Here is a 25,059-nt window from a genome sequence, read left to right as displayed (position 1 = left end):
TACCCAGTTCCAGGCCTACAGGAGGAAGGGGGCCCTACTAGACCTGGACAGGACAGGACAACCCTGTCCTTCCACCAAAGGGTATACAGTCATTTACCCAAATAACTGTACGTTGGGGAAAGGGGAATCCAGAGTGGTCAAGGAGTGTTGGACACAGCATCTGAATCAACACTGATACTTGGAGGAGACTAGATAGATCACCCTAGTACACATTAGAGTGGGTGATATAAAGCTAAGGTAACAAATGGAATCTTGGTCAAGGTCTGGCTTACAGTAGGTCCACTGACTACACAGATCTGCCCAGTGAGTGTTTCCCCTTGTCCCTGAATGTTTCATTGTCTTTGACAAAACTGGCAGATGGCACCACTCCACACTGCTCTAGAAGAGGAGTAAGAGCCATCATAATGGGAAAGGTCAAGGAGGAGCCACCGAAGTTACCGCCATTCCCAACACAGGTATCAAAAACAGTATCGCTCTGGGGGGATGGTGTAGATTAGTGCCATCCTAAAGGATCCAAAGACTCAGGAGTGACGATCTTCATCATAGCTTTGTTTAACAAATGGATCCTGGAGGATGACTACAGACCACCACAAGCTCAACCACGTAGTACCTCGGACTGTACCAGCTGCGCCAGGTGCTATGGCGTAGAGCTGATTAATATGAGCCCAGGTACAAAGTGTATAGGAACTGATTTGCTGAATGTATTCTTTTCCATCCCAATCGGAATGAAGATAAGAAATGGTTCGCATTCTATGTTCATTCACACAGAAAAGACAACATTTACAGTTTTGCTGCCAGGCTGTATTAACTCTCCCACTCACTGTCACAACAGTCCAAGGAACTCTCGACCTTCTGGACATACTGCAGAACATTGTAATGTTCCACTACATCTATGACATCATGTTTATCATCTAAAAGCCCTGGCAAAGCACGCATGCTCTGGAGGGTGAGAGATAAACCCCACCAAGACTCCAGGGTCTACCACAGCCACACCATTTTTAAGAGTCAATGATCTCAATACCAAGATATCAGTCCAAAGTAAAAGACAAATGATTGCATCGTCCACCTCCTACAATGAAGAAGAAAGCACAACACCAGGCGGGCCTCTCTGGGCTCGGGGGCAGTATACCCCCACCCAGGGATATTGCTCCAGCCCATTCCCAGAGTGGCACAAAAAGCAGCCAGCTTTGAGCGTGGCTCCAGCGACAAAGGCTTTGGCAGTTCCAAGCTGTAGTGAGAGCAGCCCTGATGCAGGGGCCACAATACTCAGCAAATCCTACATTGTTGGCAGGAAAGGATGCTGAGGGGAGTCTGCGGCCATACTGGGAGAATCATAATGCTGGTATGTGGTGTTCTGGGGCAAAGCCATGCCATCTGTAGTAAAGAATTATATGCCTTTGAAAAACAACCCCCAGTGTGCTACTGGGCCCTGGTGGATATGGAAGGCACGGCCAAGGGACAGAAACAGACGTGTGGCTGAAGTGCCCATCAGAAGCTGGGTTCTGTCAGTCTCACCCAGGCAGAAGTTTGGAAGGGACCAGCAACATTCCATCCCAAGACAGAGGCCGTACGTCCAGAATCAGGCACACACAGGAGCAGCAGGCACAAACAAGCTACGCAAGCAGGTGGCCCACCACTGCTGCACGAGCGCCCCTCCCTCAGCCGATGGCTGAGGACAGAAGGATGAAAGCAGAGGGAAAAGCCCAAGCTTGGTTTGCAGATGAGTCTGTCAGGGATGGGGGAGCAAGCCAAAGACGGACTGTGCCGCAGCATCGTTCAGGGAGGAATATGAAAGACAGCGATGAGGGGAAGTCTTCCCAGGAGCAGAGTTTCAGGCAATGTACCTGGTCATCCACTTTGTGGGGGAAAAGTAGCCTGAGGTTAGAATATAGATGGACTCATGGCAGAAGCAAGTGGCCATGCCAGCTGGTCAGAGGCCTAGAAGGAAAAAGATTGGAAGATGAGGGATAAGAAGGTCTTGGGGTAGAGGTGCCTGGCTGGCTAAATCGGTGCAGCATGTGACTCTTGATCTTGGGGTTTTGAGGTTGAGCCCCACGCTGGGTATAGAGATTACTTAAAAAATTGTTTTAATCAAAAAAAGAAAGGTCTTGGGTAGACCTCTGAGTGAACAAGTGGGAGTGAGTGATGCCAAGTGTACATCAGACAGCACACACCACAGAAGAGGTACTAAACCACCTGACTGACATATGACTCGGTCAGATGGAGTCAGCCAGCCTCAGTTGTCAGCTACCCAGAGTTGACAGTATGGGCACATGAATGAAGTGGCCCCAGTAGCACATGAGCCCAACAGCATGGACCTGACTTATCAAGGCTAAGTTGGCTAAGCTGACTGCCAACGCCCAACATCCAACAGGCCATCTACAATGACCAATGATGGGCCCCTCAAATGGCACCATTCCTTGAGGAGACCAACCTGCCACTTAGTATGCACTTGACGACATAGGCCCTATCCATCTTGAAAGGGCCAGGAGTTTGCTCTCACAGGAATAAACATGTACTGAGTATGGGCCTGTCTTCCCACAGGTCTTCAGTCAGCACAGCCAGCCACCTGGATCTTCCTTCAAGGAGGGCCTGCTGCCCAGCTGTGAGAACAGCAGACGGCCTATAGCTACCAGCTCTTTCAGGGTCTGCCTCTGCTACAGAGCCCCCTCCCCCAAGATCATGCCCTTCCTGGGGCAGCCTGCTTTAGAGACAGAGGGCAGTGGGGGTGTGAAGGCTATGCCAGCCTGATGTAAGACAATTCCAATAATTCTGGCTTTAAGACACCTGTCCATCACTGGTGAACTTCTCCCTTTGCTCAATCCTGCCTCCACTCTCTTCTTGCCTAAACCCCATGAAACATCTCACATCGCAAACTCTACTGCAGCACCCGCTTTCAGAGAGCCGCGTCTGAAGCACAGGTGTGGACACTCACAAGGTGCAGATCCTGTCCCTCAGTTCCTAGCTACACTTGCTGGTACCCAAAGACAAATGAGGTAAAAACAAGGAAGTGGTTAAAAATATCCATCATTGTCTCATAGTCTTGATTCTAATTATTATTATAGCCCCAAACAAGTTTTAAATAGTAAATAAGGATTTACACATACTATTTTTAAATATAATGTGCTGAATCATTAAGTGACAGTCTGGGATTAGTAAGAGTAACATAAAAGATGGCAGGGGGAAATGATGGAAAATCACTGAAAGGGAGCAACTACATGTAACTCTATGATATAAATAAAGTATTCAACTCATTCGGTTCGACATATCTGGAGTGTCCTTGATGAACCAGGGGATGGGGCACAGGGTAAAACAGTCCACACACCACTCAGTCAGTGAGGACAACAGACTAACAAAGACTAACGGAGACAACAGCAGACCCTTACATACCCCAAAGGTAAGAGAACACGTGCCTTAGTAAGATCATTTTTCCAAGGTAACTCATAACCATTTATAAGAAAACATGAAAAATTTCACTGTATGCACAGTTTTAAGATATGAATAACAACAAAAACCCCTCAAATACACCCTGCCTATTTCAAATAATGAAACTTCCAAACGTTAAGTTTCCTTGATAACATTCCCTACTCCCACCCCAAAACCCAAGTACTTTTCTTCTCCAATTATCAGTAACAGAGACTATTAGGGGAAGATAAAAAGACTATTTTGATGGTATTATTTCATTTATGGGAAAAGAACAGCAACAGCATCTGTCTACTTCTGGCTTCTCAGCACTTACAAATATAATAACCCAAATCGGTTACCTCTTCTCCAGGATAAATGCTGTGCCTAATTCCTGTGCGTCTCGCTTTGGCGCTGCATTTGCAGAGTGGCCCATCATTCATCTGTCAGAAACAGAATGTAATTCTTTTTTATTGGGGGGAAAATCCACACCATGCACAATGATGCCTCAGAAACTGTGTGGGTTTTAATGTCATGAGTACGGAAGCTCTGAAGAGGCTGTCACGGTTAGAAGATTAAACGGATGTTCCAAAACCAATAAAGCTGCAAACTGTCTATATTGTCTGATAAAGGGAAACTGTATGACACCGCTGGATTCCCAAGTTATTTGTGCAACCAAGCAGAAAATATCAATGTCACTGCACTGTTTGCCCCCATCTTCTCTTACCACTTTTCAGTGTGTTTCTCCTATTTCTTATTTCAGGAAAAATGACTCTTTCACAAAAGAAAAGCATATTTTATACCCCGAAGGAACACACAGAATGCTTTGAAGGTGACCTCCAGATTTAATGTTTCCAAAAGAGAAACCTAAACGTATCTAAAGCAGAGGGGGAAAAAAATGCCACTAGAAGCAGAGTAGCATTAGCTCAGTGCTAATCAGGTGAGTCAACATCTGTTTTTTCACCTGAATTCGTTTTACTGCCATGAACTGCACCCACATGATAAGATGAGTGAATAATTCCTGAGTGCCTCTTGGGCAGAAAGATGGTTGCTAAGCATTGTGGGGGGAAGGAGGGTGACAAATAACTCAGGTATTCAAGGAATATTTATTCTATACAGGAGTTATATGTATATTTATTTATATACATGTATACATATATATATTTATTCTATACAGGAGTTATATGTATATTCTATACATATAACATACATATGATATACTTAGTAATTTAAAGAAAAAGGAAAAAAGTCCAGGTGGAGATACCACTGGCTTCAGAAACAAAATGTGAAAGGCAGAACAGGACAGGAGAAGAAGATGGCTATTCTACACAAGGCGCCAGCATGAGAAAAAAAGGGAAGGAAGAAATCCTATGTTATGCTCCAGGGACATGAGACCCATCTAAACAGAATAGATCATTTACGTCAGCAAGAAGACTACAGAAGCAGAACTGAGGTCAAAATCATCAAGGGCTTTAAAAGCCAGTTTCGTGAGTTTATTCAATACAGATGGTAACAGTGAATCAAAAGAGAGACCAGAGAGCATCAGTTTGGAGAAGGGAGAATCCATCTCTCACTTTCTCGGTATTAATTATAAAATATGTATGTGTTAATATGTATATGTTATATATATGTATATATATACATATGTATGTACACAACACACACATAACACACGTTTCTTTAAAGTTCTAGGGATTTATAACTCACATCCAAGGAAAATGTCTCAATAAAACTTTGAAAAGTATTAAAATGAAAAACTATAACTTTCTTTATCCTTTTGTGAAATCTAAAGCTTCAGGTAGCACAGCAGAGGAATAACACTGCTATGTAAAAAAAAAAAAAAAAAAAAAATCACATTAAGATATTATTTAGGGGCATCTCAGTGGCTCAGTTAACCGTCTAACTTTGGCTCAGGTCATGATCTCATGGTCTGTAGGTTTGAGCCCACGTCGGGCTCTGTGCTGACAGCTCAGAGCCTGGAGGCTGCTTCAGATTCTGTGTCTCCCTCTCTGCCCTTCCCCAGCTCATGCTCTCTCTCTCTCAAAAATAAACATTTAAAAAAAAAAAGGTATTATTCAAAGTAACAGCTGGCAAACAGTGATGTGATGGGATTCCCTCAAAAATCACAACACACTCCTAATGCTGGTCAGTAGAAAAATCACTTCATCCTCACTGATTTGCAAGGATGTAGACAGACATCCTAATTCCTGCCTTTTACCAGGGTCTTGGCCCCAGTGCAAATCAGCACTTTACAAGGTTCGACTGTACAGAGGACACAAAACTAAACAGTAAACAGAAGAGTGAGACTATCTATATTGGAAGCCTCTGTAATCTCTAATAAAAATAAGAATGGACATAAACTGAGGGATAGGCTTCCTGATAGAACTATGTGCATTAAAAAGACCACACACGAGGAAAGGGGAGGGACAACTAATGGACACAGGATTTCTTTCCAGGGAAACAAAAATGTTCTAGAATTAAATTGTGATGATGACTGTTAAATCTTGTGAGCAGAAACACAAAAAATGAATTGTATACTTTAAGTGTGTAAACTGGATGGTATGTGAATTATAACTCAGTAAAGCTATTCACAGAGATCATATACATGGTTAATAAATCAAAGTAAGTTTCAAAACACATTTGCAATTTTTAAACATTTCTGCTCAATTCCAAGAGAGCAAAAAGCACCACAAAATACATTTCTGTTCAGGTACTCCAACTATATTAATTGTATAAAAAAAAACCAACAAACCACTTAGATAGCAGTCATCTAATAAGAACCAGAAAAGCATTCAAATTAATATAAAGTATCTTTTTATGGGTGTATGTTTTATTAAGCTTAATAACTTCATGTGCATTAAAGATACTATTTTTGCAGGTGTTGTATATTTGTAAAATAAATCTTTTATAAAGATACTATTTGGTATTAAGTATTACTTCATAATAAAACAGTAAGTAAAAATAAAAATGATTATGTCCAGCCATGACATCGTTAGCTCAAAAATGCTTAATAGGAAAAGAACTTATAAGTAATTGTGACTATTACCAGCTAAGAAATATGAAGTCTTACAGGACTTATTGTTTACTATATTGCTGCAAGATACCTTCCAGATGAATTGCTTTTAAAAAGACCTACAAGTGCTCTCTCCCTCAGCCTACCATTTGTCTCTTTCCGTTTACTGCAACTTTAATGAGGCAGCACCATTATCCTGCTCCCTAACATGGAATTTACAAACATCGTCAAACATGATTCAAGAGACAGTTGCTCTGGTACTTATGCTTTGGTGCCGAACTCTGAAGCTGAAGAGGAATAAGCTCTGAGGGATGACACACAACCCTGAGAGTAAAATTCAGTTTTCATACTAGCCAACATGCATCTTCTGAGCCCGGAGTCATAAATGTGATGTGTGGGTTTGCAACCTTTGTAGCAAGAACACGGCATAAAAACATGCGCACCTGGCCTGGGTCATTGTACCAAAGTTCATCGTGAAGTCGGTCAGGGTGGGCTTTTTTACGTTTGATCTCCGCAATGACATCAAAAACTTCAGAGTCTGAGCTGCTAGAACAGGTGCTGTCCTCATCAGACTCACATTCAGATTCACTGGAACTCTCTAATAGAAGGCAAGGGAAAACAGAGAAGATGGAGAAATTTACAATTGTTTTTTCTTTCAGCAAACATTTGGGAGCCTATTCCACACCAAGCACTCTGCTAGGCAATACCAGGAAAATAATGCAGCCCATACTGCTAAGTCACAATCTAGTTAAGGAAGCAATGAAAACAAGAGTTTTAGAGAAAGACCTAATGAACAATGCCAGGGAAAATGCAAACCACAGCAGCGGTATGGAGTCTCACATTTAAAAAGGTGTAGTAGTAAAATAATAATAATAATAATAATAATAATAAATAAATAAATAGGTGTAGTAATTCAGAAAAGGGCGAGTCTACCCTGACTCAGGTCATTGAGATTTCCTGGAAGAGGTGCACACGACCCAGGCACACGGATGGGGTGGAGTTCAGCTGATGAGCGGGTAAGAGGAAAAGAATGCAAAGGGGGCACTCAGGCAAAAGCATGGAGGGAGGAGCACAAGCACAGAAAAATACCAGGAGGTAAGGGGTTTAAGTGTCACAAACGCCAGACTGAAGGTTCTGAGTACCAGACTGAAGATTTTAAATTATTTTCTCCTCCCCATAGTAGCAATAAAAGATTTTAGTCCTTGAAAGTGACTGGATAAAAACAGACTAAGGATTATGATAAGCAATATAAGCCAGTCACAAAAAGACAAATACTACGTGAGTCTACTTCTATGAGGTACCTAGAGTAGTCATATTCATAGAAATAGAAAGTAGCATGGTAGTTGCCAGAGGCTAGGTGGAAGGAGGGACTGGGGAGTTAATGGATACAGAGTTTCAGCTGAGCAAAATGAGTTCTGGAGACAGCACACAATGTAAATAGTCTCAATACTACTGAACTGTATACTTACAAAATGGCTAAATGGTACATTTACTGTTCTGTGTATTTTACCATAATTAAAAAAACAGACCTAGGGGTGCCTGAGTGGCTTAGTCGGTGACTCTGATATCAGCTCAGGTCATGATCTCATAGTTTGTGAGTTTGAGCCCCGCACTGGGCTCTGAGCTGACAGTGCGGAGCCTGCTTGGGATTCTCACTCTCTTCCTCTCTCTGCGCCTCCCCTGCTCATGTTCTCTCTCTCTCAAAATAAATAAATGAACTTAAAAATATATATATTTATGAAAAAACAGACCCAGAACTTACATTACTCCTACAAGAGATTAACAGTACATCACAGTTATAAAACCCAACCCCGACATGGTTGGATTCTTGAGTACTGCATGAGATAGACGCTGTTCATCCTTCTTTTATAGATGAGAAAAGTAAGGCATGGAGAGAATGAAATCACTTGCCCAAGGTCATATAGCAAGTGGCTGAGCAGGAGTCTGAACTGAGGTTCAGTCGGTGTTTTTACCCACCATGGACACTGCCTCTCAGCTGGGAAAATGAAGGTGGCAGATGAGAGCCAGAAAACAGGGAAAAGGCACAGGGAGTGCCTGATCTATGAATGGCTTTCTGTTAGGGGCTAAGGCTGCAAAGTGGTGAAAAGCAGTTTCTATCCTCAAAGATCTCAGCATCTACTTGGAACCTCACAATACACATGAAAAAAAAATAGATCACCACATGATAAAGTTATGGAAACTATCCATATGAGTTGAGAGAAACCTTCAATCAGAACTGGCCTACAGCTGGCATTTCCTCATCAAAGCAGGAGCTCCCTGGCAGTGGAGAGAGCCACAAGGGAATGCCTGCCCATTAGAGGCACAGGTGACAGGGAATAGACTCCTGCTTCTGGTGGAGAGGCTGGACTATGGTGCTGATTCTAAGACTGGACAGTTCTACAAGGGACACAATTATTAGCATGCCTTACAAATGAGATCGCTTATGTATTCAGCTGAATGCAACTAAGGAAAAATAAGATCAAATCAGAGAAAGTTCTACTTTTATATATATTGCTACTATAGTTAAGGAAAATAAATCAAAAAGAGGAAATTTCAATATACGACTCTCAAGAACATATCCCCAAAGCCGAGGTTTAAGCAGTAACAGGAGCACAGGGCCTTGGTCTCGTAACTTCTAACTCACCCAAATCTTCATCTAGCTTCGTCTTAGGAGGCTCCCACGGAGGTCTAGCAGCTTTGGCCTTTTCTTGCCTACTCCCCAGTTCTTCCTCAAATTTGTCGTATAAGTCACGGAGCCTACTTGTTCCAACCACAGTAGAATCTCCCTTTGAAAAATAAAGAATCAATATTAGGAACTACATTAGTAATAGCCATACCAAAGACACATACAACCTCACAAATAATGAAGGATTTGTAACAGCAAGATGCCATTTCCTTCGATTTAACAAACATTTAAAAACAAAATGGCCAATGCTGGCATGGGTGTTCTGAATCACACACAACATTTATGGCTAACACAATCCTCAGGAAAATGTACTTGCCAACATTCAGAAGAAATATAAAAACTGTTCACCTATGCCTTTTGATATGAAAAAATAAATCATGACCCCCGCCACCCAAGAATTCATGATATCTGACACTCTCCTAGGGAACATACATTTCCCCACTACTGAAAATCACTGATAGTCTACCTTCCACATCAACCCAATGATCAAACATAAATATCCTTATGGAATGAAGAAGTCACAGGAGTAAAAGGCACGGCATAGGGAATACAGTCAATGACATTGCGATAGTGACATTGGCATTGCATGGTGACAGATGGTAGCTACACTTGTGAGCACAGCATAACAAAGATGTTGAATCACTATGTAGTACACCTGAAACTAATGTAACATTGTCAATTATACTCAAATAAAAAATTTTTTTCAAGAAGAAGCATAGATTCCCCCCCACACACACACAAATACACCCTATAAAACACAGGAACACAGACACACACACACACACACACACACACACACACATATACATGCACACTCACGTGCGCACACCCATACACCAACACACCCACACTCCACAAACACAGGATTCTACAATGCATTCCTAGAGGAAACTCTCCACTTTCCCCCACTCTTTCTTCCCAGGATGAAATCACTTTAAATGTCCATATTCTTCAACTTAGTAATTTCCAAAATGTAAAGACCAGACCTATCAGACAGAAAAAGGCAAATTAAAGCAAATCATAAAATCTGCAGTTATCCCAGAAGAGGGTAATTGCTTTTCAAAGCCCCAGCTCATTACTGACACTGGCAATGCGAGGACAGCTGACATTCTTGCCACCTCTCTGCACCAGATGACAAAACACAAAGGTAAATGTTGGGCTTACAGTTTATTAGTCTTCCTTCTACACCAATTTTAATATACCCATAAAATATATAAGAAAAAAAAAACTGCCTGTGTAAACTCTTTGAACCTTTGCTATTTTATTTTGTTTTAAGAATAATATCCATGGCAGCCATTCTCCTTTTCTTCTTTGCTAAAAGAACCATGATTCCCTTCAGATTTGGGGTAGAGAATTCCTGGTCTTAGGAAAAGTGGGTTCAGAGTCCCCCTCTGACCCTCAAAGATGTCCCTGCCTTAACGCCCAGGAACTATGTTACCTTATGTGGCAGAAAAAACTTCGCAGATAGTGATTAAGGTTACAGACTTTGAGAAGAAGATATTATCCTGGATTATCTGGGTGGGCCCAATCTAATATGAGCCCTTAAAAGCAGAGAACCTTTCGCAATGGAATCAGAGGTGCAAGGGAAGGAGAGGCTGGAGATCCTCAAACCACAAGGGACACGCGACCTGCACTACTGGTTTTGAAGATGAAGGAAGGGACCTATGAGTCAAAGGATGCACATGACCTCAGGATGGTGAAAACAGCCTTCATCAGCCAGCCAACAAGGACGCAAGGACCATCCTATAGCCACAAGGAACTGAACTCTGCCTATAACCTGAATGAGCCAAGAAAACAGATTCTCTCCAGAAAGGAGCACAGCCTTGTTTGATTCAGCCAGCAACACCTAAGTTTAACTTCTGACTTACAGAGCTGTGAGGTAATAAATGTGTGCTGTGGTAAGCTATAAAGTCTGTGGAAATTTGTTATGGCAGCAATGGAAAATGAAGCCCTGGGAAAGACATATGATACAGTTCTGGGGAAGGAATAGAAGGAAAGATCCATGGGTACGCTGGCCCTACACAGCACTGCCCTTGCATCCTGTGTCTGGACAGACGTGTGTAAGAACATGACACCTGCAGTCACCCTGCAACTCACAGTGGATGCTCCAAAAGCAGCAGATAGCAAAGTAGAGTCAGCTCTGCCATCACTGAGCCAATAAATGTACACCAGCCACCACTTCCTTCCAGACAACTTGTTGAGAAAAACAAACCTGGCTCACAGTTTAAGTCACAATTCGTCAAGTATTATAATTTACAAACATGCTTAACCAACAGATACCTTCTTTCCAGGACTGTTTTCAGAATTAAGTAAGATATGAGAAGCACGAGTAAAGCTGCACCATAAAATGCTCAGCATGAGCTTTCCCTTTCCTGTATCACATGAACCATGACTTAAAACCCTGCTCTAATTTATCAAGTAAAATATCACAGCATCATGAGATTGCTCAAATTCTTTTTCCCAAAGACAAGAGAGTCTACTTTTACATTCTCTACAGATAAGAGCCCAAGCCAAGCAGAAGCTATTTTCACAAAATTCCAAACAGAACATTCTTTTATCTAACCCCATACACAAAATCTACCATCTCCAACCACTTACATCTCAGACTTATAGACGATCATTCCTTCACTCACCCATCTAATCAATGAGCGTCACTCTGTGTCTACCCTGTGGCAAATAGGCTTAAATTAATGGGATGGAGTCCTAACACCTACCTGGAGAAAGAGAGAGACTAAACAGAGAGTGACCAAAAATAAAATGAAGATAAAAGATAAAAAAGGCAAAAGAAAACAAGCATACGAAAGAGGAAGTCATGGAGTCTGACACAACAAAGACTCCACATGGGCTGCGGAGCCCAGGAACCTCCCCTTGAGCAGCCTGTGCACAGGCTCTCTCAAGAGCCCATGAAGGGTGATAACCCCTGCCATTCCACAAAACCAGCCAATATGCATGGGAAACTTCCTGTGGTTATCTCTGGTCAAGGTCAGACTTCTAAGAGACAAACTCAAAGTCTTCCTTATTTCCCATTTTGGAGGGGAAATGTACATACAAACACAACCACAAACTGCATAAAGCAGTTATGTGTGAGAACTTAGAAAACCACCATTATCAAGACTAACAGTGTTATAAAAATGCAGAACGAAGAGATACTTTAATCTACCGCACTCTTGCCTTTGGTTGTGGAAGACAGCTTTGGTCTACAGCAGTGATTCTCCACTGGGGAGAGGGGTGGAGGGCATTTGGCAATGTCTGAAGACAGCTTTGGGTTCACAACTGGGGAGTATCCTGTGCACAGAACTCAGAGAGGCTGCTCAACACCTTACAATGTACGGGATGGCACCCACCACAAAGAATTACCCAACTCCCAATGCTGAAGGTGCCAAAGTTGAGAAACCCTGGTCATCGCTTCTCAGACCTACCACCTGATCCATGGGGTCACTCGAGTAGTAGTTTTCTGAGTGGGTGCATCGAATCCACACCGGCTTAAGAAGTTCTTCTTCCTCCTCCTCATTTTTGTCAGGCAGTGTCTCCTCTGGCTCTTTTTCCTTGATTGAGGTATAATTCTTCTCTTTGCCAGAGCTCTGGCTGTCACTCCATCTGTCTTTTTCTTCCTCCCAACGAGCTCTCTTTTTCTCCCTACTTGGGGAGCGACTTTAAAAGGAGGTAAAAGAGGCTAATTATTTAACATGTTCTTATGTTGTAAGATCATTCTATTTCACCTGTTTAGTTCATTTTTTCACCTAAAATAAAAATGCCATACCAAATCAACATATTTACTTTTGTTAAACCAGTGATTCCCAAACACTAGTCTGGTGGCATCAGAATCACCTGAAGTTAGTTGTTTAAAAATACAAATTCCCAGGCCCTACCCCAGATCTACTTACTGATTCACAGTCTCCGGGGGTGGGGCCCAAGAATCTGTATTTTTAATTATCTCCCCAGGTAATTCTGGTGTGCATCCAGCAGGTTCAGGGACAACTGGAAAACCGTAACTCCTAGAAGAGAAAGATATTTCGGAAATATTTGAAAATCTCCACATATGGACAATCTCAGCAATGAGAATACTACTTTTGAATCCTCCACAGCTTGCTTTGGCAAGGGGGAAAAAAAAAGGCTTCACAAAACACAGTCTCAACTTGGCCATAAATTTAGCCTGAGGACCATAGATTATGAGGACCATAATCTAAGAGAAAATCAGTTATATCATCCCTAACCATCTCTCTGGAAGCTCAGACTTGGGTTACTACTTAGTGAACCACCACTCTGTCTAATTCTGATCCCTGCAAATACTGATATTAATTCATTTAAAAAGGATAAAAACAACTTGATCTCCTTGAATTTCTAGGACTTAACATGTGCAAAGGCCTATCCTATGGATGTGTTTAGAGAGAAAAACCTAAAGGACAGGTTTTAACTTGACATCCAAAAATTTAAATGCAACCATACACACCCTGAGAATCTAGCCAAGGAGAGAAACTGTTGTATTAGTATTATGGTAGCATCCTCTGCAGCAACACTAACAAAGTCACTATTATCCAAGAAAGCTCACATCTGGATCAAAGTCACAAATTAACTATTCTCATCAACTCTACCACTAACTTCTAACTTTATGACAGGGAAAGTGTGAGTATGTAGGTGTGTATACATCGAGGGGGAAAAACGGTGGGTAATTAGATTATATATTGATTACTTATTGACATAACTTCTAAATATTACATTTTGTTACCAGAAAACTTACTGTAAAGTAAAATATATATACGCCCACTGTAGAAAAATAAAGCATTAACAAAAATAAAACAAACTCGTCATCCATAAAACCACTAAGAAATAACTGCTATATTTAACAAATGGGTTAAAACCTATAAATATGACGATATATACATAAAAATACACACATTTAACAACAACAACAACAAAACACACAACTCTATAGCTTGCCCTTCTCAAAAGAAAATCAGGAATACCCTTCAATAAGCATCCATTCCTGAACCACTTTTAATAGGTGCGTATTATTCATTTACACATGTATGCCATAATTTAACAAATCTGATCATAGTCATTAAGGTTACCATTTATTTTTTTTGTCATCATAAACAATGCCACTGTGAACACACTTGCATTCTCTGCAACCTGTCAAATTATTTCACACAAAGAATGTGTACTTTTTTTAAGGCTTCTCTATAGATAGGTAGTACTAGTCTAGACTAAAATCAAAACCATATGGGAGTTCCCATTTCCACACATCCTGTCAACATGACTGTTTTTAATCTCTGCCATTCCAATGAAAGAAGTGTCTTATTTAACTTGCAATTTTTTTTATCACTATTGAAATAACGTTTCATGGTCACTCCATTTATGAACATCTGAGTCATATGCTATGCCAGTATTGTTAAAACTAGGAGTACAGTCTTTTTTATTTATTGAAAAAGTTTTTTTTATTAAGATAACTGCCCTTCTGGGGTTCCTGGGTGGCTCAGTCAGTTGAGCGTCCAACTCAGCTTATGGTCTCATGGTTCGGAGTTCAAGCCCCACATCGGGCTCACTGCTGTCAGCACAGAGCCTGCTTCAGATCCTCAGTCTCTCTTTCTCTCTCAAAAATAAATGAACATTAAAATAAATAATAAAAAGATAACTGCCCTTCTGTCAAATGTAATGTAACCTTTTTCCTTTTAATTCTGTCTATTGCTACCTATGACTTACATGGCCAAACCTAGAGATCTTGTTTATACTGCCAGCCTTAGTGTTATGTTTGGAATCCTTTCCCATCCCAAAATTAAATAAATATTTTCTATTTTCTTCAGTTACTTTTTAACGTTAAATTTTTTTATTCTACCTCTCTAAGATGTAAGGCATAAATCTAACTTTAGTTTCTTCCTCCATATGTTTTGTCAATTGTCCCCACATCAGTTTCTCCTCTGATTTGAAACAATTTTATGACAGAGGTAAATTTTTTTATATATACTTGAATGTTGCTCAATATTTGGAATATTTTATACCCATATCAAATTGTTTTAATAATTATGGGTATAGAACATTTTAATTTTGCTCAAATATCCGTGCATTATTATTTTTCATTATTCTCACTTCTATTTTAAATCATTATAAAGTTTAAAACCCACAGTTCAACTGAAGTTACATTATACTGTACATTATTTTGAAGAAAACTGGTATTTTTACAACACTGTCTTCTACTTCCATTATGGGAATACAGCATGCCCTCCATTCATTTATGTCATCTTGTCATCAGCTACACTGATAGTTTTCTTCACACTGATCTGTATTTTTTAAGCTTATCAAGATATTTTATTTTAATTAAAATTTCTGTAGTGAACGTCTATTTTTCCCCCATTACATTTTCTTAGGTGTTTCTGGTATTTAGGAAGGATATTAATTTTGATTTTTTTTTGTTGTTTGTTTACAACTGTCAACTTCAGTGAATTATTCTCATTGTTTCTTAGCTGATCCTCTTGAATTTTCCTGCTAATACCATTAGCTAATAATGGCAACTCTTACCTCCCACTGGTATGGCTTGGTTTGTATGTTTATTTTAGTGCTTACTGCAAGCCTGACACTCTGCTAAGCACTTTACTGACACTCACATTTAACCCTTAGAAGAATCCTACGAGGCAGATATGAACATCTCCTACAGAGGAAACAGAATTAGAAACTGCATCACTTACCCATATTCCCAAGCTATTAAAGTGGTAGTTAAATGCTAATATGGTTGTCTAACACAGACATTTTGACCTGTACTAAAAGCCCATGAAATGTTTATTATTATTGTCAAGAAACACGGGCAAAAATATCCTCACTCCATTTCTCTTAAGGCAGGTGTCTTGAATGATGGATGGCCAGGGTTGTCTGTTGTGAATATCAATTAATGTTCTTTTTCTTTTTCTTTTTTTTTAAGATTTTGAGAGGGTCATTTTAAAACAGGGGCAAAACATCTTTTTTAGCTAAGTGTCTCAGGCACTCCAAACTTCAAAATTCAAACTACAAATTGTTTCTTAACAATAAGCTATAGTACAGGCTATGATAACTTTTCTTCCTTTGCAGTATGTACATCTATGATTTTAATTTTCTCATCCACTGCATTAGTTGGAACTCACAGAATCCAAGTTTCTGCCTTCCCCACAAGCTACTGGGCACAGGAGAAGAAAACCACTAGACTGAAGATGTTTCCAGCACTCTACATTAAAAATCACCAACCTGAAATGGGTCCTCAGTAATATCTACCAACACAGTGTCTGGCTTTTTTTCCTACCCTTATCTCCTCCTCAGGCCCTTTCTCACTGAACAAACTCTAGCTAATCTCATCTATCCTTGGCATTTAGTATTTCCAGCTGGGATCTCTTTTCTGGGCTTTACACCTGTGTAACCAATAAACTGCCGCACAACTTCACCTGGTTGTCTCACAGATTCTTATATTCCACATGCCCAAACTGTACTCACCTTGCATCTTTCTTAGTGCTCCCCACCCCCAATGGAGGCCACCAGATCTCAGGTGCTGACTGCTCTTCCCTCACCATCAGTTATCCTACTGACTCGATCTCACAAACACCTCTCAGTTACTTCTACCGTTCCCCGTTACCACTGTCACTGAGCTGATCTAGGCACAATCACTTCTTGTACGGATCACTACAAAAGCTGTCTAAACTTATTTCCCAAGCTCCAGGCTTAACCCTCTCAGAGCCACTTCTCCATACTGCAACCTTCCCATGTGCTCTTTTCTCTCCCTTCACCATCCCCTTCTCTAATGCATTCCTACACACACTTCAAGTACCAATTATAAAAAAGGTAATATACCAATTTCTCTACCAATTTCTCTGACTACCCAAGACTGAGCTTTCGCTGCTGTGTTCCCAGAACATGTAATTGTTCTATCAAAAGTACTCCTCATAGCACTTAACTTTCTCATGCCTGTAAAGTGGGGACTCTTGTGAATGTTTCACTCACACCAGTACAATACCTGGCACACACGAGAATGCACTGTTTTTCATTCACTTCAAGAAGAACTGAATTGTATAACATTCAGTTATACAATGTTAGGTGACAGTGATAGGCAATGGAGCCTCAATCCTTTTTCTAACTTGTATGGGAAGGCCTGAAAGGTTTCAACATTAAATATGACTCTTCTGAAATGGTATCAATCATATTCATCATAAGATAATATTCTATGAGTATTCTAAGAATATTCTATATTCTTTTATCATGTTAAAAAAGTCTACTTTTATGCCTAGTTTACCAAAGTTTCTATTTATAAAAGGATGCTGGTTCTATTTTAAATATCTAATAGACAGGTACAGAGATAACTCTACAGATTTTGACACAAAAAATTAATTATAGATGTCCTGATACTAACCTATTTATCCATGCAATCTTGGAATAAACTCTGTTACTTTAACGCACTACTGAAAATTTTCATAGCCATATTCATAACAGATTGTTTTATAGTTTTCTACATTGGGTTAGGTTTTGCCATCTCTGTTTTCCCTTCCATCTTCATCAGTGTCCTAGAACAGTTTAATACATTTTTGGAAGTGGTAAAAATCCAACTTTTTCCATTTTTTTCCACAGTTATTGGCCTATTAAAACTTTCTGCTTGTGTGAAGTTTGTAATTTTTGCTTTCATAGAAATCAACCCATCACATCCAAGTTTTTAAATTTTGTAAATATAGTATCTGTACTTATACCAACATATTATACTTTTTAAATCCCCTTCATTCTTATGATACATTCTTTCTTATACCTAATGGAATGTATGTTTTTCTTTTCCAGATTTGCCACTTTTTGAACTGTATAACCTTTCAAAGAAGTCTTGCATTCATTTTCAAATATTGCTACAGTATTATAGTTCTTTTTCCTATTTCATTAATTTCTTTTTATCTTTAAATCCTTTTTTCTGCTTTTCTTATACTCTACCAGTTTGTAGAGCCAAGTGATCAGACAGTAATTAGATATGCATATTTATACATATTAATATAACTTTAACCTATACACACACACACACACACACACGCATATATATATATATACACACATACATAGTTACCATTCATTTGGCACTAACTTTGGACCCAGTTCTAAGTGTTTTTACATGTATTCTCTCAACGTGCAAAAAGGCAAGTACCTTACCATGCAAAAGGCAAGTAAAACTGCTCTTATTTTAGACAAAGACATTGAGGCTTAAAAAGGTTAGATAACTCTGCCTAATATCCAAATTGGGAAAATAACTGACCCCAAATCTGTCAGATTCCAGAGTGCTGTTTTTAATTACCATTACATAAGACCATGATTTTACCTCTCAGTATAGAACTGGTTACACCCTGTAAGTTTCGGTTTACAACAATGTCAATGTTGTTCTTCTAAATAAAGTATGGCTGCAGTTTTACTCTTTTTTTTCTGAAACAAGTAAATTTGAGAGCATAATTATGAATTTCCAAGGTTTCTTTTTAAAGCCTCGAATTACTGGAGTGCCTGGGTGGCTCAACTGGCTGAGCATCCAACTCTTGATTTCAGCTCAGGTCATGATCTCACGGGGGTTCATGGGTTCAAGCCCTGCGTCAGGCTCTGCACTGATAGCACAGAGCCTGCTTGGGATTCTGTCTCTCCCTCTCTGCCCCTCCCCAACTCGTGCTCTCCCTCTCTCTCTCAAAAAAAAAAAAAAAACAAAAAACTTTAAAAACCTTGAATTATTAACATATACAGTTTTATAGCAACTGAGGTCAGAAAAAGTGGCTTGTATAATTTCTAATTTTTGGAAATTTATCAAAATTTTCCTTGTGCATCATCAATACATCTTGAAAGTAAAGGTTTTTAAGTTACTGGCTGTTTTAGCTTTTCATAGGGCATTTTGGACAGACTCTTAGGCTATTTTGAAGACTTGGTGATGTTTGCAGAAGCACAAAACCTAAATTCAAGGAGATAATCCTATGACTTCTTTCAGTGTCAACTCCTTGCTTACCTTCCAGATCTCTTATACTCTTTTTTGTAGGACCTTTCCAGAGATGGTGATCTTCGGCTGTCCCGGTGCCTGTGTCTCTCCCGTTCCCGCTCTCTTAAAGGAATTAATACACAGAGCTGTTTTCAACAGAAAGACTCAAAAACACCATCTCTTTTCACTGAATAAATTCATCTTCTAAATAAATGGACCTCACCTAAGAATTTTTCTGGCACTATTCTCGATGGGACATTTTTATTCATCATTTATTAAAGGATAACGGAGGTTTTTTTCTTTACAGAAGTTAACTAACTTGGACATTTTTTGTTGTTTTCTTTGAAGAAAGAAGTCATACTTGATGCTAAGCAACAAGGGGATTTATCATAATCTTCTCTCCAGACCTTCCAAGCAGCCAATTCTTTTATTTAACCTATAGGGAAAACTTTAAAGGACTCTACTACCTAGTGATTGCTAGAAAACTCTAAATCTCATCCATCAAATAAATGTAAATTAAAGCTTTTATAGTAAAAATTAAGCTAAGGTTCTAAACTCTGGGGGCGCCCGAGTGGCTCAGTAGGTTAAGCATCTGACTTCGGCTCAGGTCATGATCTTGCGGTTTGTGAGTTGGAGCCCCACATCGGGATCTCTGCTGTCAGCACAGATCCCACTTTGGATCCTCTGTCTCCTTCTCTCTCTGCCCCTCCCCCACACGTGTTATCTCTCTCTCTCAAAAACAAATAAAAACATAAAAAAAAAAAAAAAAAGGCCTGAGTTATAGTTCTAGGTATCATTCATTAACTGCCATGAGACTGTAAGTCACTTTACCTTTAAATAGTGTTTTAATCTGAAAACAACTCTAAATAGAGACAGAGTTTACACAATGTAAAATAGAATAGGGGATTTTAAAACCTTTCAATGTAAAACGGGAATTTAGTAATAACAATAATAATGTCTGAGTCTATTTAATAAGTACAATGAAGATCTTGAACAAAACTGGAATTCCAGTGTGTGTCAATCACAACTAAGTCTAAGGGAAATAACCACCCCATTTCAGCATGTAAAAAAAATGTATTAGCCTGAGTCCAGCAAGAAGACTATAAAAATGTCTGAAATCAAAAATATCCCCCAACCTATAGCCAAATAGAAGAAATGTAAATACACTGAAAATCAAAACTTACAAAACTGATAGAAAAATGTAACTGTTTAGATATTAAAACAGGAAATGTTTTTTCACTTAAAGGTCACTCCCTCCTCAAGAAAGATTCCACTGAATGATACTTTTACCATATACATAAGCCTCAGGGACACACCAGCTGTCTAAAATAAAGTGGCCAGAGCTTGGGATTCTACATTCTTTATCTGATACACTTCTAAAATTACAGTTTACTGGGGCGCCTGGCAGGCTCAGTGCGTAGAGTATACAACTCTTGATCTCTGGGTTGTAAGTTTAAGCCTCACAGTGCATGCAGAGGTCACTTAAAAAATAAATTTTAAAAATTACAGTTTACTTTTAAGCAGTAAAATCCCAACTAGTGAGTGGTAACACACAACAGATATGTGTACTGATGGCAGTGGAGAATAATTGCCAATAATAATAATTTCCGAATCAAACTCTATTGAAAGGACACTCTTGATTTTTGTTTGTATTTTAACATCTAGGCAATAGAATTTTGCATTTGAGAATGACACTTCTGATGATGACTGCTACCTCTGAGTTGGTATGAACTGAAAAGGCCAATTTGGTTACAAACCACATTAGTTAACACTATGTAATGAACACATTTAGAGCAAGAAAAACAACGTTTGGGTTACTCTTCCAAAGACTCTTCCTTAGCTGCAGGCACTGAGATAGATATATAAGGTATATAATACTAGCTCCCTGATGGCTACACACTGTACTCAACAGGACAGCTATGGGGATTGTTGTGCTCTGACACCACTCAGTTATAGGAAGCCATTGAACCAGTCCCACCACACTGCAAAACAGCGTGCTCAGTGCACTGCATCTATGGCTGTTTCTTTTCCCATTCCCCATAGTAATTTTGATCTTTCATAATAACAAATACATAGATCCACTTCTTCACAAACTTCTTCTAAAAACAGTTTGTCCTAAAACAATCTGGTAATTACTATTCAAGCACATTTTGGAGGAGAAGAAAAAGAAGAAAGATGGAATCTGAAAAAGGATAGACTGACTTATCCTAAGGAATAAGGGGACAAGTAGCCAGAGGACAGACTATAGAATTTGAATAGACTCAACACAATTTAATGCACAAATTTGTGAAGTTTTGGTTTTCTCCAATATACTTCTAGCAGTTACACTGGGACTTCACACACCCCATTTTTATTTCACAAAAACATTCCATATAAGACAGGTGACTGGCACTCTACATAAGACCTCAAAGGGAGCCGATTATAATGTGGCCATGACACTGGGGCAGCTCCAGGACAAACACCCCCAAGGATGTTACAAAACAACTCCAACATAAATAAAGGCCATTTAGAAAGATGAACTAACTGCCTAAACAGGTCCTTCACAGTAAAGGAGTTATGGTTTAGGATAACGAAGATTGGTGGTAATTCTCAGCACTTAATTTCACTTACTGATAGAGATCCTCAGTTGACAGGACATGAATTTCTTTAAACAAATACATAGCCCCAAATTAAAACCTGATGCAAGAATTTTTTTACGGAAGAATTTTACAGAATGTTTTACAGCAGAACCCTAAAAACTCCTCTAAGTGCAGCACCCCAAATAGGAAAAAAAGTGCCTTCTAGAATGCTAAAGTTTGCAACAAAGTGTGTCCCCAGAAAAAAGATTATCATCACTTTAAGGTTTACAGAAAACTATTAACAAACACTTTTCAGATCAGATTTTTGCCACAAAATTATAAAATAAACTATCACAGCCTCTGCTAATTAACCCATCACAGAATAATTAAGGACAAAATTGACCAGAGACATAACTCATGCTGAAAATATTTTTTAAAGTCCACCAACTTCAGTCAGCTCTGGCCCACCAGAAATCAGTCATCCCTGCAGGAAGCAAGTTCCCTTCCATCTTCCACTGGGCGTCAGGGAGAGGACACAACACATTTTCTTTCCAACCCTCCAAGCATTAGTAACTCCCTTCAAGACTGAGAATGACCACCACCACTTACTGGCAAAATGTTCAGTCAGAATCAAGCCAACAGCCACGAGAAAAACATGGAAACCAAGAAGCAAAGTGATGCCACAGGAGCCAACACCAGCTCTCTAGACCCACATAGTGAAGTGACCTGGTTTGGGGAGCTCGAACATTTTTATTATTAGCACAGAAGTGCCACAGGACAATGAGGGTAAACACACCATAAGGGACAGAAAGAGAAGCACCACTACTAGCTCCACCTCTGGAAAACTTCAATGATACAAAGAGTTTGCCAAAGGTACAAATTAATTGGTACGATCGTTCTCTACAAAAAAATATGTAGATTTGTATTTTCCATCTACACCAATAGTTCTTAGACTTTTGAAGAAATAGATTCACACCACCTCGAGATTCTGCTGTAAGCTACCAATTTAATTACAGAAAAACATGCATACACATAAAATGCTGCATATTAATTTCAGAACATTTCTACAAACCCATCTATGAATCTCAGTTTAGAAATGCCTGCTGGAGGGGCACCTGGGTGGCTCAGGAGGTTAAACGTCCAACTTCGGATCAGGTCATGGTCTCACAGTTCATGGGTTCAGGCCCCACATCAGGCTCTGTGCTGATAACGTAGAGCCTGGAGCCTACTATGAGTTATGCGTCTCCCTCTCTCTCTCTGCCCCTCTGCCGCTCATGCTCTGTCTCTGTCTCTCAAAAATAAATATAAAAAAAATTTTTAAACAAAAAAAGAAGTATCTGCTGGAAACCTTACTTCCTTATATATGTACATATTTGGTCTTTTGGGGGAAAAAAACATGTAATCTGGAATAAAACGGTATTTTTAAAACATAACTTTCTTCAGTATGAATACACTTCAATGCAACAAAACAGGTTAAAAGCTATTTTGAAAACTTTGATGTGTAACCAATGTCATTGCACTTTACAAGGAAACAAAACAAGAAGGCAATTACATACAATAAACTCCCACTTATCCTAAAAACCAGAAAGCAAGTTCCGCTTCACTACTTTGATTCCTAATTGATAACATACACAGATCAATTCCAAAAGAACTCAGGTGCTGTAAGCTGACACGGTGATCATACAACAAAAGTAAATACGATAATGCAAAAAACATGCGAAAAACCTAATGAACTTTCATTAGATCACCAGTAAAATGTCAGCTGTATACAGCGTAATCAGCTTACACTCATTGAAATGAGCTTACATTAATTTTGAAATGCTTTTCAAAAGTGGCTTTTTCTGACATGTCAGTTGTCTCTCCCTCTTTAAAACAGCCCAGAACATGTATTCTTCCCTTTATAAATCAAAATGCACTGCTGAACTTTTTTGGTCTGGTTTGCAGAGAAACCCAAATGGCCCGTGTCTGGACCTCTGCAGTTCATTAAAAAGACACGTGTTTGTGCCTTACCTGCTCCGCTCATAGCTCCGGTGACGCGACGGCGTCCTCCCTCGGTCATAATCTGATCTGTAGCGGCTATCTTGTCTTCTCCTGTCAGGACTTCGGCCTCGTTCCCGCCTATCCAGGGACCGATGCCGCTCACCTCGCCCATGACTGTGATCTCGGTGCCTGTGATCCTCGTAGTGCTTGAGCCTTTCTGGGGACCTTCTCTCACTGGGAGCCTTTGGGAGTGGGTATGGAGGGAGGTGCCTAAAATGAGGACTATTGCTGTTATTAGCACTGGGTGGGAAAGAACTGGGGTTGTTCTGGAAGCTGTTAAAATTGGGAGGTGGGAAATTATGGTGTGAGTATCCTGGAGGGTACTGATAATTGACCTGCTGTGGCATGACTGGAGGTGGTGGGGGATGGGGCATGGAAGGAGGGGGCATCATGAAGGGGAAAGTGCCTTGTCCTGGAGGTGCTCCAGGGACTGGGGGGTTATTAGGACAGGGCATCGGAGGCGGCATAGGAGGAAAACAGGGAGGCACTGGGAAGGGGGGCCTCATCTGGTGGTTGGGGAAGGGGGGTCGTATAGGGCAGGGGGGAAGAGGGCCTTGCGCTGACGGAGGCATGGGTGGAGGGAAGGGTACAAAGTCTGGTCGTGGAGGGAGAAAACTGGGAGCTGGAGAGTTCGAGAATGTGGTGGAAGGGGCACTTGGAGGTTCGTATTGATATTGCACAGGAGGCTGCTGAGGGTGAAGTAGTCTCAGATTTTGGGGCCTGAAGGCTGGGGCTGAGGGTCTGGCTCCATGTCCTCCTCGCCCTCGGGGACACCCTCGTCCTGGGTGGAACGACATTCTATGACTTTGTGGGAGGAAAGAAAAAGAGAAAAGGGAAAAAGAACTAAAAACTCACCATAAGCTGGGTTTCACAATGCCTGATCATCTTCAAGAGCAACTGACAGACCCCTTCAGCCACAGGAATATTCCACCCATCTAACGTTGAGTTCTCTGTAACACCTCAGACTCCTCAAGGCCAATAAACTCCTCTTCCCCTGTCTCAGTCCCTGGACTCCGTCACTCCCTAAAGCTGTTCCTCGAGAATGACCAACTCAACATCCCATTGTTTAAACGTTTGCTATTATGTCCTCGCTCAGGCTCCCCAAAAGTGTGAACTGTGCCATGTCATCCCACCCACACACCCCACATTTTCTCCACCTGCACCAGTATCTCCCTGTCTTCACCTTCCTCCACACTCAGCAGAGACTCTGCAAATTCAACATAACATGTCCCAAAAGGAATTAATGACCTTCCCCGCCAAGACAATACCACTGGCTCCCGTTTGTGTTGCCTATCTCAATAGATAATAACATGTATTGTTCCTCAAGTCATACACCAGGGATACATCTGACATACATCTGACAACTTCTCCTCCCTTATCCCCCTTAGCCAAAAATTTATTTTAAATTCCCATCACTTCTACTTCA

General features: G+C 40.2%; 1 protein-coding gene across 6 annotated transcripts in view; it reads right to left on the bottom strand.

Moving 5' to 3' along the window:
• DROSHA (drosha ribonuclease III) overlaps window positions 1-25,059 on the bottom strand; it is a 126,179-nt gene that overhangs the window by 98,181 nt on the left and 2,939 nt on the right. For 5 of the 6 annotated variants that reach the window (XM_049648244.1, XM_049648241.1, XM_049648240.1 and 2 more), the window contains 7 exons: window positions 23,604-24,437; window positions 19,066-19,158; window positions 12,986-13,096; window positions 12,521-12,752; window positions 9,060-9,201; window positions 6,859-7,013; window positions 3,765-3,845 (listed from right to left, as the gene is read on the bottom strand). In XM_049648244.1, coding sequence (XP_049504201.1) covers window positions 3,765-3,845; window positions 6,859-7,013; window positions 9,060-9,201; window positions 12,521-12,752; window positions 12,986-13,096; window positions 19,066-19,158; window positions 23,604-24,437 — 1,648 coding nt within the window. The remainder of the gene's footprint in view (window positions 1-3,764; window positions 3,846-6,858; window positions 7,014-9,059; window positions 9,202-12,520; window positions 12,753-12,985; window positions 13,097-19,065; window positions 19,159-23,603; window positions 24,438-25,059) is intronic. The other variant, XM_049648245.1, reaches the window with a different exon arrangement.

Source organism: Panthera uncia (assembly GCF_023721935.1).
Source record: "Panthera uncia isolate 11264 chromosome A1 unlocalized genomic scaffold, Puncia_PCG_1.0 HiC_scaffold_17, whole genome shotgun sequence".
NCBI classification, from domain to species: Eukaryota; Metazoa; Chordata; class Mammalia; order Carnivora; family Felidae; genus Panthera; species Panthera uncia.
This window is presented reverse-complemented; position numbering and strand designations above follow the sequence as displayed.